This window comes from Prionailurus viverrinus, chromosome D3, assembly GCF_022837055.1.
Source record: "Prionailurus viverrinus isolate Anna chromosome D3, UM_Priviv_1.0, whole genome shotgun sequence".
Lineage (NCBI taxonomy): Eukaryota > Metazoa > Chordata > Mammalia > Carnivora > Felidae > Prionailurus > Prionailurus viverrinus.
In genome coordinates, this window is record NC_062572.1 from 66,759,350 (window position 1) to 66,774,382 (window position 15,033).

The window sequence follows — 15,033 nt, forward strand, 5'->3', positions numbered from 1 at the left end:
TGTTTACTATTTGCATATATCCCCTTGTGGGTGACTCTGTATGTATTTTACCTGGGTTATATGTGTGTGTCTAACCTATCCCTGACACACCTGCATTTCTCTCAGATGGGCATACTATACACGTTTGCTGCCCTTCCTGATTTCTTGATGGTCATGCCTTGCAATCTTCCTGTCATAGGATTTGATGTCTGTCTACCTCCACTGTCAAAATGCTATGAAATATAAAATCCAAGGAAGCATAAATGGTATTGTTATTTGCAGCACAAGAGGGGGAGTTTCAGAGGGCGGGATGGAGAATAGGAGGACGGTAGTAGTAGGGTAAATGAAAATGTCATCATGACTTTCTTCCTCAGATGGTTACAGGTGGGTGCTTTTTCCAGGTGAGATACTAGGGCCTGTGCACCCTCAATGTGAACTATGCTGTCGGCAGACTAGGGTGGTGTGGTGGACAGGTGTTAGAAGACGACCAGCTGGGCCAGGATGATCCATGGGTCCAGGATTTAGCATCTGGCTGCTTGCAAAATCCCAGCTCTGACATTAGGGCTGTGTGGGTTTATTCAGTTTTCTCTTAAGCACTCAGAAATGTGTTTTCCTCACCTGCCAAATTAAGCAAATAGTAACTTCCGTGCTACACACTTCACTGGGCTGCCATCAGGCCTACCTGAGCTGGCCTTACTGTGGTGGTGACAGAATGTTTCTCTGGGAGAGGGACTGAACAACTCAAGCTGGTTGGGTTGGAACCAAAGGGTCAAGAACTCTTGTGATAAAGCCTCATTTGTTGCTGGTGCTGTGGGTGGCAGGTAGCCTAGAAATGAAGAAACTCTGTGTAGATGACCATTGGATCAGATACCCCTAGCCTCTGGACTTAGGCTTGGATGAGTTGGAGACTCACCTTTCTGCAGCCAGCGCTGTTGAAGGAGCCCAGAGATCCTTGGTCAAGTCAGAGAAGAGAGCAGATTTGCCAGCTGATTTCAGTTGCCCTGAGGAAGCAGCAGGCTATAGTACTGGCCGTAGTAATTATAGGAATAATAAATAGTAGCAGGAAGCACTTCTATGTCATGGACTGTGTGCCAGGCACTGTGGTAAGCACTCTACATTAATTGACTCAGGGATGCTCTCAACCACCCCTGTGAGGTTATACTGTTCTGCTCCGTTTGTACAGTTAAGGAACCTTAAAGCTTAGAGAGGTTAAGTAACTCGCTTGTGATCGCACAGCTAAGAAATAAGAGAGCCTGGATCCGATCCCAGGAAGCAAGGTTCCAGAATAGCTCTTACAGTTTGTTATAGAGTAAATGTCCAGGCCCTTTTACAGAGGCACCTCACAGGGGCTCTTTTCCGCATCACAAAGACATGACTTATGATGCTTATTAGGACCAGAGACCCTGAAAAGCCCCCAAATCAACTTTCACTCAGCCTGGCGACTGTCGTCACACACCAGACCCCATAGGGCATCTTCTGCTGTAGCAGACTGACCTCTCATCTGAGTCAACTTCCTCCCCAACCATAACTTAGCATATGCTCTTCTCGGCACTGAGAAAGCCATTCCCTCTTCCTTGTGCTTTAGCGTGAGCTCTGGAACTTCTCCCCACACTAATCCCTAACCCCTTAGCACTCCGCAAGCACCAAGGATGAACAACGCACAAGCCTGTCTTTATGTGTTACCCAATTTTTCCTTCTCCTTTAGTCTGGCCTCCCCAGCCAGGTGCGATGAGAAGCTAGGGTGGGGCCTGCTTCTCCCCTTCGCACCCCGCACACAGCACAGCCTCTGTGAAGACGCGCTCCTTGACCCGTGGAAGACAAAGGGTACCTGCTAAATCCTACTGCTTCGTTGGACCTGTGCCCCCACTTCCAGGCAGCCAAACTGGAATGTTGTCACCACTAATCTCAGCCACAAAACCAAAACCAGTCATGCTGCTAACATTTTTTTTTTACACGTTCTAAAATTTCATTCTTGTTGGACCAGAAGGAGGTCAGATGATTTAACCATTTCCTCAACTCACTTTCAGGTTTTCTGTTGTCTGTTTTCCTGTTCCTTTCAAGTAACTGAAAGCTTTGGGGTTATTATCTTTTAGGAATGCCAAGTCCCCACCTAAAAGTGGACCAAACGGCACCACATAGTAAGAACGAGGGCTCCGCGTCCACCATGATGACCAGGAAGAAGCCAGCCGCAGTTGACAGTGTTGCAATCCCACCAACCCCAGTGTTATCTCTCCTTGCTGCTTCTGCAGCAACGTCCGATGCAGGTGAGCACTTCTCAAATGCTTTCGGTTCATCCCTGTGACGGTGGGCATGGAGAAGGAAGGCCCACTGGGCGTGTGCTGTTGCATATAGGTTCTCTGTGTAGTCAACCTCCCACAGACACTGAGAATGCTTCAGCACTGGATTTCAAGTGGAAGGAAAGGAAGGAGATGAGCTCAGGACCTGGGGGCAGAGGCATGTGAGTGGCAACTGAATGATAGCAGTATTAATTATTTTTTATCAAGCCTTAGTAATTCCTAATCTCCACATCAAGGGCTTTACATATGTTATCTCATGTAACTCATGAAATAAGTCTGTGAAATAAATACCTATGTCCTCATTTCAGAAGAGGAAGCTAAGAGTCAAGAAACTTGCCCCCAGACACCTGTGGGCAGTTAGGATTCCAACTTCGGTCTAGTAGCCATGCTCTTCACCACTGCATTTTATTTGCTCCCTGGCTCACTGGGGTTGAGAGATGGCAACCAGAGTTTCCCCAAGGCCTTGATTCATCCTACCCCGTGATGTCATGAATTCCTCATTAGCCACCAGACTCCTCACTAGCAGTTGATAAAATATAAAATCTTTATTCAGGCATCCCAGATGCTCTGCCTTCCTCTGCTCCCCACATAATCTCCTGGCAGCACCTCCCTGTTCCAAGAAGGCAGGCCTTGGACTTGGCTTAACACCTTTTTTTGAGGACAGCCTTCCTCAACTCCCATCCCCATCTCCCCATCCCACAGAACTTCAAAGCCCAGCCTCCTCTGAGTGCACACAGCACCCAGTGTCTGCACCATGCATTTGCTACCTACTCAGAGACTGCAGAACTGTCTTCCATTAACTTCTTTTCCCTCACAATGAAATTGTACATACCTCAGAGGTAGAAGCCATGATTTAGGTTCTTGCTATCTTCATGGCACACAGAATGATGGCACATTGTGGAATTAATGCATTGGTAAATGTTAAGCATATCATAGTATTTACAAGTGCCTATTATACTTAGAAGCCCAAAAGGAGACTCTTTAGTGGTATTCATTCTAAACTCATCTTCTAAGTGACCAGGTTGCTTTGAACAGAGAACTCAACTTGTCTTCATACCTACCTCCTTCATGGAAATTATTGGTAATTAGAAAATGCACCCAGTTGAAATAGCAGTAGGAAATATTTGGAGTGACATTTCCCAAATTGAGTTCTGCAAAGTATTAGTAGGTGTTTTGCAGTAAAAGCTATTTTTATAGTTAAGCGAATATAGGGAATGCTGCTTTATACCTGCTTCTCTTCCATAGGGCTTTTCAGATCCTTTAATTGATCAGTGTGTACTCTGAGGTTCCAGGAGGGAGAGACACCAAATTTCACAATCTTGTCTGACCACAAAACCCATTTTTCTGGCAAGAGCTCTTAATATCTCTTGGAAGAGCTGTTCTCCTCAGCCGTTTGAGAAATATCGCTTAGAAGGAATGGGATAGTCTCTTAAGTGTGATCATGAATCTACCCACCTTTCACACGCTAGGGGTGAAGTGAAAAGTTCTTGGTGGAAATGCCAGGTAAATGATGGCTGCAGTGAAACAGGAAGAGGTCAGAGGGAAAGTTGTAGGTGAATGAGGAAGAAGTTATCTGAGACTTGACAGATGGTGCTACCTTTGCAGGAAAGCGTCCAGGCAGAGGGAGTGATGTGGACATAGTCCTGGACACGGGAGCTGGTGTCAAGCATGGAACTCTGAGAAGGGATCACTTGGCTGGAGTGAAAGATTTGGGTTGGGGTCTGCACTATCCACGCAGATAATTACTTATGCAACCTTGTTGGCTAAGCTCTGGAGACCTCCCTTCATGGATTTAGAAATTAGCCTGTATGTTTCCGCCTTTGCTTGCCAAGCACAGATATTTCCCAGGGGCAAAAGACAGGTGGTCCGCCATTTTTCTCCCCTCAGCTCTTTCCATCCAGAGTGAGAGAATGTGTTTTTGGGACCTCCTGCTTCCACGGGCTTGCCTCCTCTGTTTGCATTCAGTTGTTTACAAATATGCCAAAAAGGCGTAGAAACCAGGTGGGTATTAAACTTTTAAACCTGCCTCTCTGGTAATCAGAGCTGAGCCAAAGCTCTCGTGTTTCAGGATGCGGGAATGGGCTGTTTATTTTTGGCAGTGCTAAAATGAGACCCTCGTGAGAATTTCACAGATTTGGTCCATTTCCGGGTCTCAGGCTGTGATGCAGAACTTTGGGGAGAAAACCAGCCAGAGATTTCCCCAGGTGCTGGAGGCCAGACCTTCCTGAGATTCCACTCCCCACAGATAAATGGATTCCCACAAACCTGAGAGAGTTAGGGTCACACAGCCTGGGCTCATGTCCAATACCCTGTTTCACATGTGATTCACACATGATTGCTCCCGAGATTCAGAGATCTGCCTGAGGTCATGCAATTGGATTAGAACCCAAACTTCTTGATTTACTGCCTGATTTCCAGTGGAATCTCACTTCTATCACAGGCTCAACATTAGAAAAGGCAGATTTCTTTCTCCCTAATTATGGACCCCTACTTCTTTTAGGGAATAGTGAGGGAAAACTCATCATTTGATGTTTTAACTACGGGAAAGCACACAGTAGAAAGGCAGTAAATAGTATCTTGGTTTGATTTCATTTAGTTGTATGCTTCTGCATTAGTCATATATATTTGTGATGAGACAATTCATTTTTGTTTTCTTTAGAGTCCCTTTTTCATCTTTGGCCATAAGCAAGGGAATTTAGACGTACTTCTGGCCTGTTTTCAAAAGGTCATCCTTTTCACAGAATGGTTTTGAAGATCCAGACAAGGGCTGAGGGAGGAGAAAGGAAAGGAGAATAAAACTAAGTGTCTTAGAAAAAAAAACTAATTTGAGAAATCCTGTATTGAGATAAAAAATATATATACTGAAAGAATTCAATTAATTAGAAATTCCTTTCCTTTTAAAATAATGAATGCTACAGGGTGCTTGGCTGGGTCAGTAAAGCATCCAACTCTTGCTTTCAACTCAGGTCCTGATCCCAAGGTAGTAGGATTGAGCCCACATCAGGCTCTGCACTGAGCATAGAGCCTGCTTGGGATTCTGTCTCTCTCTCTCTCTCTCTCTCTCTCTCCCTCTCTCTCTCCCCCTCTGCCTCTCTCTGAAATAAAAATAATAACAATAAATACTAACCTATCTAGTACAGGCCCCTGACACATAGTAGACACTGAATAAGTAATCACTGAGTGAAATAATCATTGTGAGACGGTAGCTGTGTACTTACATAGCACTAAACATGGTGGGAGACATCTGAGAAAAACATGCTCCATCTTGGAAGTTAACAGCCAAATGGAAAACATTTGACGGACATGTGGTAGGCTGTTGGTAAATACTTGCCAAATAATTAATCAGTCTATAGTCCTAACAGTATTTTTTCAAATAGGTGATCTTTGTTAAAAAAAGGGGGGGGGGGGGACATTTCTCACCTTATTTTATCAACATTATAATGTGGGAGAAATGCATATGGTCAGAAGTTAAAAAACATGTCTTTTCTAGCTCAAGTGTGTGTGTGTGGGTGGATGGGGGTGGGGGTTAAGGGGGAGGGTGTGTTTTATTTAAGGCAATTTTTAGCTTCTCGGAGTCTGGGAAGCATGCTGATTATGAAGTTATTGATTTGGAGGAAGAGGCAGACGACGAGCTGCGGGAGAGGGAGGCCAGACTGAGAACATGTCAGTTTGTGAGCTACCGGGAAGGAGAGATGGCCGTGGCTGCCACCGGTGCTCCGGCAGGTCAGCCTTCGTGATCAAACTGCTCAATAGCTATCGATCAGCCACAGTCCCCTGCCACAGTGAAGGGTCTGATTCAAGGGAGCACTGCGTCATTATTGTGAGTAATTAGGGCTAATGCAGTAAAGGCTTCAATAAAGTTTGTTCAAAGTGATGCATAATTTGAAATAACTTCTATTGCGCTGTCCCAATCATGATTTAATAACCATATCAGATAATCCATACCTCAATAAGTCAGGCTAATTTTTCTGTTTTCCTACATATTGAACTAACTTCTCAGGAAGGTCATGCAACGTGTAGAAAATGTGTGATTTCACTACTGAAACACACCCCCCAACCTTTGTATTTAACATGAGACTATATTATTAAATAGATTATAATCTATTTATAAACTCTATTTATAAACTCAGTAAAACACCAATAAATTCTCTGTAGTCCTGCACCTGAAAGACTAGTCATAATGATGGAAAAATGCGCAAGCATATCCATTGTGCCCTTCTCTTTCTCTTTCACACACACACACACAAACACACACACACTGATTCATACTAGATAGCCTCTCATCTTAAATCCCAGGAGAAAAACAAGATGTGTTGTTATCACAGTTGTTATCATCAAATCTTAACTGTTCAAGGTGTGGCTGGGCTAGAGCTAACAGGAGAAAGCAGAGGAGCAAAGCTCCTGGTTTGTATCTGTTTCCTATCAAGGCTAATCCATTATTCTCTAAAACTGTGTGATCTTTGTTTAAAAGTACCAAAACCTAGGGGCACCTGGGTGGCTCAGTCAGTTAAGCATCTGACTTCATGGGTTCCAGCCCTGCATTGGGCTCTGTGCTGACAGCTCAGAGCCTGGAACCTGCTTCAGGTTCTGTGTCTCCCTCTCTCTCTGCCCCTCCCCCACTCATGCTCTGTCTGTCTCTGTCTCTGAAAAATGAATAAGACTTTAAAAATTAAGAAAAAAAAAACCTACCAAAACCTAAGCAGAAATATCAGGTGGGAGGACGGATAAAATAGGTGAGGGGGATTAAAGAGGAGTACGATTGCCATGATGAACACCAGGTGTTGTATGGAAGTGTTGAATCACTATATTGTACACTTGAAACTAATATTACACTGTTATCTAACTGGAATTTAAATAAAAACTTTAATAATAATTACAAAATTAAAAAATAAACAAACTACCTGTAAAAGACAAAAAAATAAATAAATTTCACAAGTGTATTAAATGCTTAGACATTTTGCTTCTGAAGGCAAAGCCTGATATTAGGCAAGCCGTTTAACCAACTATCAGCCCCATCAGAACTGACAGATACCTGTAATCAAGATGCAAAACCTTAAGACTGAAAAGTTACCTTCATAGGGGCACCTGGGTGTCTCAGTCGGCTAAGCATCTGACTCTTGATTTTGGCTCAGGTCATGATCTGGCAGTTCTTGAGACTGAGCCCCACATTGAGCTCTGTGCTGGTAGTATGGAGCCTGTTTGGGATTCTCTCTCTCTCCCTCTGTCTCTGCCCTATCCTGCTCACACTCCCTCTTTCTCTCTCTAACTAACTAAATAAATAGATCTTAAAAAAAAAAAAGTTACATTCACAAATAAAAGAATACATTCTTAATTCTAATGGAATTAGAAAGAAGTCCAGTATTCTAGTGGCTGGAGCAAAATAATCATGAAAATTGCTTCTGACCACCAAATTCTAGCATTTCTGACTTTGCAGTTAACCAACTGCTATCAGTGGAGAGGGTCCCAGAGTAATGAAATAATATTCAGATGCAAAAAGCAACAAATTCCTTTGCAAGAATTGTAAAATTATTTCTTTTATGTGCTTTGAACCTACGTGGAATCATCCTCTGACGCTCCTAGCCAAAATAGCGAATCAATTCAGCCAAAAGCCTTGTCTTTCAAACAACCAAAATAGAGCAAATAAATATGCAAGTTAATAGGATTTGGAACATCTAAGGGCTATAAGTATACAAACTGAAGAAGTCTTCAAATTGTAAAATAAATTCCTATAAGGCCAGATTAATCACTTAAAATATACAGTAGAAAAACTTCAGAAAAGATGTAGAGAAAATAAAGCTTTATTTTTAAAAATCAATTGTTCGGGGGCACCTGGGTGGTGCAGTCAGTTTAAGCGTTTGATTCCTGACCTCGGCTCAGGTCTTGATCTCGCAGTTCATGAGTTTGAGCCCAGCATCTGGCTGTGTGCTCTCAGTGTGGAATCTGCTTGGGATTGTCTCCCTCTCTCTCTGCCCCTCCCCCACTCATGCTTGTGCACGCGCTCTCTCTCTCTCTCTCTCTCTGTCAAAAGTAAACATAAAAATTAATTAAATGACATTTAAACATTTAAATGTCATTAAAAAATGAATTCTTCAAATTGCCTGAAAAGTGCTGCCTATGGGCCCATGTTGAAGCAGCACAGAATGAGTCTGTTTGCCTGGAGACCTCTACTGAATGTGAGGCTCATGAAAAGCCCCCTCCCCTTGGCTCTGGGCCATGAAGAGACCCAGTAGGATTGGAAACTTCTGCGCTTCCTTGAAGATCCCATCACACCAAAGGCCTTCCGAAAAACCTCCAAAAATTATTTTTATTTTTGCCCCATAAGGAAGAAACAAGCCGTTTTCTGATTTGATACAGACCTCTAGAGCAGCTGAGCTGTCCCAATGGCCAAAGCTACAAGCGTCCTAGAGAAGCACCAAACACTCCAGAATCTACCCTCTGCCTCTTCTGCTCCAACCACATCTCCTTAGAAATGTTAGCCAGCACCAAACTCCTTGGGAATCCTACAGTAAGAGTGTGATTTTCAAAAAACTAAAAACTCAGGTCAAAAATTCACTCAACTCTAATGAGGAAACCAACATGGTGATAAAGCTGATCCAGAGAAGAATTAGAGGGACAGGACATTATAGGAATGTAAGCACTGAAGAAAGAACATCAAGCGAGATGGCTCAGTTAATGTCCTAATGGGCAATAAAACCATAACCTCTGGGCTTATCTTTGCTACCAGTCAGAAATCATTTGCATATTTTTTGAGCAAAAATCTTCAAGTTAACATATTTCCTGGCAGAGTCTGGGCCTGTAATCAGTAATGGGTAGCAAATGCAACAAAGCTACATTTCCCTAGGTAATTAATCATGGGGGCAGGCCTGTAAAATGGTACTCTAGGAATCCAGAAAGACATGCACCCTTCCATTTGCCTTGTTTCTACGTTTGGCCCATTTTTCTTCACACCACACATGGGCCATGCACTGCTCTACTTGAATGCATATATCCTTGCTTCAGATCATCTACACTGAGATCTCAGTGCTACACTTAACAGCTGGCTGATCTTGGTCCTCAATGCTCACATCTGTAAAATGGAGGAAAGCATACTACCTAGTGTAAGAGGATTGTGGTGAGGAATAAATGAGATAGCCCTTGTGAAAATCTTAGCAGAGTGCCTGGCACATAACAAGAGTTTAGCAAATGAGCACTGTTGCCACTGCTGTGGTTGTTATTGTCATTGCCATTAAGTGATTATCTGTTTCCCATGCGGGATGTTCCCCTCTCCCTTCACCCACCCTTCAAGTGATATAGATGGCTAATTCATTACCATTCTTCAATACAGAGCATGGCGACTTCAACTCTACGAATCCTTCCCTGTGCCACATTTTCTATATTCCATGACCCCCTATTATAAGCCCATTGATAATTGACTCCTGTATTTAATATGGTGTCTGTGCTCATGCCTGTGCCCCATGCTGGACTGTCCCTTCCCCTATTGTCAGATCCTACTCAACTTTAAAATCCCAGTACCTAGCACCCAGGTGGGCAAACAATAGATAATCATTAAATATTAGTCAAAATGAACAGAACAACAACTTTTTCCTGCATAAAACCATCTGGTGCATGAAAATACATACCTCAGAATTATATTCATTCAAGTTGAGAGACAATGATTTGTCTTTATTTTCCATTAGTACCAGAAACCGCAAACCATCCAAAGAATGGTCAGCAGAAGCAGCTACCTGAAAGGGACCTCCAGGGCCTCCAGAATCTTTTGTTCAGTAATGGCAGACCAGGTCCTGGGTAATCCACCAGGATATTCACAAGGCAAGATTATTTTCAAGTTAAAGAGTCAGCCTATATGGCACAGTATACATAATACACGAGTGTGTTTTTATTCCGAGAGGAGAAGGAGGGACTTGTACACGTGTCTCCCTTCACTCAGTTCTTCTATGATATTTGGGGGATGAGCCACTCAATGGAAAGCTAGGCTGTAATTTAATTATTTTATATATAATAGTCTTGCATTGTGCCCAGAGTGTTGGCTTCCCAAGAGCAACAATCATATTTCCTATTTCAGGTTTGCCCCCTTCAGTGAATATCAAGTATCTCACAAATCCCCAGAACCTTGTGTTGTTATATGGGATGAAAATCAGAGAAGCAAAAGCCAGGCTGTTGAGCAACTTGTAATCATATTTGGGTGTCAAGAACCTTGCAAGGTGCTGGGTACATCGTAAATACTCAATAAACATGCCTGGACTTGATTTAACTATTTTTTTTTCCCCCTCCAGAGTTGAGATTTTAGGAAAGACTGAAGGTGTAATAACAGGTTAGAAAGTGCTGTGTCTGTGAGGAACTTAACTCAATTTATCTTCTCTGAATGCTTCGTACAGATTATGCTTCCCAACCACCTCTTGCCACAGTCAGACCCTCTTAAAAATAGAGTAATGATAATAATACATTTTATCTTCTTCCCAGTGATGGTATCATTCACACCTCCATTGAAGCCCAGTGGGAGGTTTGGCTGTGAGGCATCACATGCAGGGGGAGTCAGGTGCGATTATTGTAATGAGGACACCGTGCTCAGCGAAATGCGGGAAAGAAAACCTCCCATACATGAAGCGATTTCTATTAAGATACTCATTTTATATCAAATATTCAAGCTCCTCTTTATAAATCGAAGAGAGTGAAAAGAGACTCTTCTAGGGGGAGATTTTATGTGGCCAAGAACGAAAGGGCACAAATATTTTATGATCCGTTTTGAGATGAAAGTGGTGTGCCTGCCTCATTCACGGGCTCTTTCCATTTCCACAGGTCTAATTAGATTGTTGGTTTAATGGTGGCGAGATAATTTAGTGGCCACTGAAAGCAACTGTGTTAATGAGAAGGGGGGACAGTGCTTTGGGTTTCCTGTAATTAATGGAGAGTTTTTGAAAAACTTCTTGGTTCCAGTGAAGTTGGCATACTGTGCCCAGCTGTTGAGAACGGAGGCAAGGTCTTTCCTGCTCATTGCTGTGGAAATGGCCTCAGGCAACGTAGAAGAACTGTGTAATGACTGTCATTAAGAATGATCTTTAGTGGTCCAGGCAGGCTATAGTCTGTCTACAGCAGAGAAGAGACAGAGAAAGAGGGATAGGGAGAAAGGAGGCAGTGAGGGAAAAGAGAGTAAGGATTATAAAACAGACGTGGCAGACAGACAGACAGGCTGACCGCACTATCCCTCACCGGTCAGCCCCCTCCATTCCACCTTTGGGAGCAACTAGAATAATGCCCCAGCATCCTCCCAGGGAATCTCCTTCTCTCGTTGCATAAACTGGAGTCTGACCAAACAAGACTGGGTTAGACCGAATGGAAGGGCTTTCCACTAATCCCTTCATGGCAGAGATAAGAAAATTGAACCCAGAGAGGTGAACTGAACTACAAATCTGGCCTGAGTAGGAATTAGGAAACCTGGACTCCTGGCCACCACATGGATATGTAGTGGAAAGTGGATTTGGAATTCAAGGACCAGGGTTATCATACAGCTTTTCAGAACTTACTAATTCTCTTAGTTAAGTCGCTGAGCCTTCTGAGACTTGTGAGTCTCAGTTTCCCCATCAGTGAAATGGGAAAAGTGATTTCTGACCTTTAGGCTGTGGTGCAAAAGAAATGAAATAGCAGATGAAAACACCAATCACATATTCGAAACAATATATCACTATATCTTGACCCCTCTCATGTCAAGAATGAAGTCATGCCCTGTAATGATTTAAGCATATTAAGTCATAATTTAGTCATGTTATGACTCAAATCGTAACATCCATTAACTATCTTTAGAATTTTTTTCCTCACTCACTGCTCCAAATACCTTTATATCTCAGGGCACAAAGCCTCCCTACCCATGAGGGTGTTAAATGCTATATCAAGTTCATCTTACTGGAACTTTTGTAAGGCTTTGTTACAATTGTCAAATATTTTTTTAAGTATCTGCCACACTGATACATAGACGATTAACCCCTGCCCTAAGGAACTTTCATGCTATTTGGGAAGGCCAGACTCTAAAACATGACATGACCAAATAATATTAACAAGTGAAGAGGCTGAATAACAATCTCAGATCCTAACAGAGATATCACTGAGCAATGGATACGTTATGAATTTCTGACCAAATGGTACTAGAGGAGATTGGGGGATATGGTAAAATAATCTGGGAAGAGAAGGACTGAAAGAGCTTTCTGGGGATGGATTGAATTAAATAAGCAGATGGGAGCAGAGGGACAGGTTTACAATGTCTCTGAGATAGGAGTATGTGTGGAAATGATGACCAGTGAGGCTGGAAGAGAGATTTGGGGTCAGAATATGGAGAACCTGAAATTCTAGAATGAGGCACAGTAAACCTTCTGAGAGGCAGTGATCGCAAAATAGCAGCCATGGGCCCATAGCTATCTGCAGTTGTACTCTGATTGGCTTACAGGGGGTTATACATTTTTAAAAACTCAGTTTGTGAACAACGGATTTACCTAATAATCAAGAGTTTTGGCTTTTTGAAATTCAGACTATCTGGTTAACTTTGGGCTCAGGTTCCTACCTGGCAACAACTGATTGATACAAAATAACCTCAGCCCCGTTAGATGGGCTATATTCTCTTTCATTTCTTATTCCCCCGGCCCACCCCACGCTTCCCCGGATCTTCCTTCAGGGTCCTGACCAACTTCACTCATTAGACTGGCAGCCTGGCCCCCTACAGGGAGCCATCAAAGGCATTTGGACTGGACAAAGTAACAGGATCAAAACAATGTGCAGGAACTCCTAATCTAGCAGAAGTAGCAGGAATAGTCTGTAGTAACATCTTGTGTTATTTAACTATGGAATTTGGAGGTTGGAGGAGGCCTTTGAGATTGTGAAATTGAGAGAAATTTGGCACTCTGATGCAGTCAATAGTAGAAAAGTAACAGGGAAACCCAGGCTTTCTCACTCTATCTAGCTCCCTGTCTTCTTCACTTTCTTAAGGAAATATGGTTTGAAACTGGCTTTGAAATAGGGCAGCCCTTGCTTGCATCCTTCAGTCCATCACATCTAAGATGTGTGCCCTTGGGAAAACGATTTAACCTCTGAGGTCCCGGTTTTCATCTCTGTACAGCAGAGGCAGTAATGTTCTCATGTGGTTGCGACCACAATTAAATGAGGATGCATGTGAGATACTGCAAACTGCACTGTAGGTTCCCCAAAAATGTTCATTTCTTCCCCTTTCTCTTTCACATGATAGCAGAAATGTTACCTTGTATCATCTTACCTGTAGACTCCATGGTATGATACAAAGTTGTTGTTACCAAAGTAAATGTTGAGTAAATGAATAATCAAAGACGCTGCACACCTCCCCAGCAAAGAATGAAAGTCCTTGTTCTCCCCTCCCCTCCCCCACCCAGGGCTCCTACAATGTGACATCTGTTACTTAAATGTCCTTTGTAACTAACTCTGTTAGTGTTTTTTTTTTTTTTTATGATGTCTGCTTTTGAAAGGAACACAAGGAGAGAACTCAGTGGCTTCCACCTGTTGAATCCTCTTCCCCAGCAATTGTTACATGTTTCCTTGATAGCACTTTCAACTAAGAGAGACCAGATAGCCTTCTCACAATAATGAGGAAACACGCCATGTGCAGTTTCAAAAGACAGAGAGAAGGTACTAATGGAGGGAATTTCAACTGTTCAATGATCCCAGCAATGTCTGAACACCCTGTGTGGCCTGGACCCAGGGCTTGCCCCATAAAGATGAGAGAGCTGAGAACAAAAGAGAGTAAGCCTGATATTACCTTTAAATTCAGCAGGGGATGCAGGCCAGCCTCATGCAGTGTTCCTGGGTTGCAAGGTATAGTTTCAATGTTCAAAAACACTCCTCCAAGGAATGTTCTTGCCTTCCAATACCTGAAGATATTTTGAGAGGACTTTTCTTATTTTGAAAATCCAGGTTTGTTAGTGCCTAAATATTAAGCCACAATCCTGGTCTTTGTCTCATGCGTGTTGCCAGAGTTAAGTGATTTGGGCTTTACATATGGAAAGTTCATTTTGTTGTGTAATTAATGGGAAGCAGACTTTGGGAAGCTGATGATCCAAGCCCTTATTTATATGAGAGCATATGTCTGTGTTCTGTTTATGACTCACTCTCTTACTCCACGCATTGTAACTTGGGTTTGTTTACACTAACTTTTCCTAGAATCCAAGCCACATGGTATATGAGCCAATAATTTATGGTCTCTAAAAGGGAAAGATGATGAATGAGCCTTTTCCTCTTAAATTGTCAAATCTTAAACTGAGGAAGAAGTATTTGCTGTCTTGAGTCTGCCCAAGCTTATATTTGGAAAAAAAAAAAAAAGGTAATTCAAAAATTAAAAAAAAAAAAAAACACACTACTGGCATAGTGCTTAGAACTTGAATGTATAGGTATTTGCCAAGACAGCATATGACCACTCCCCCACAATATACCATTTAATTCTGATCCAAATGTTCAGCAATGAAAAGACCATTCATCCTCTCTCTTCCTGTCTCTCTGTCTCTCTTGTCTCTCTGTTCCTCTCTGTCTCTGGCTCCTATTTTTGATGGTAGCTAAGTAAAATATAATACGTTAAAATGTCTCCCTTTTTCAGGAGCCCCATCATTTTAATCAATCTGTGGGCTTAAATGTTCAAGCTGCTTTTCTTAAAGGCACTTAATAAATTCCAAACTTATTTTTGTCATTGAATCTGCATGTCTATGGAGTGGTTTGGATATCAGTCTATATTTCACAGTACTTCAGTGCTATG

General features: G+C 42.5%; 1 protein-coding gene across 3 annotated transcripts in view; it reads left to right on the top strand.

The window, feature by feature from the left end:
* Positions 1-15,033, top strand: part of SETBP1 (SET binding protein 1) — a 376,861-nt gene that overhangs the window by 343,887 nt on the left and 17,941 nt on the right. For all 3 annotated transcript variants that reach the window (XM_047827602.1, XM_047827603.1, XM_047827601.1), the window contains one exon: positions 2,073-2,243. In XM_047827602.1, coding sequence (XP_047683558.1) covers positions 2,073-2,243 — 171 coding nt within the window. The remainder of the gene's footprint in view (positions 1-2,072; positions 2,244-15,033) is intronic.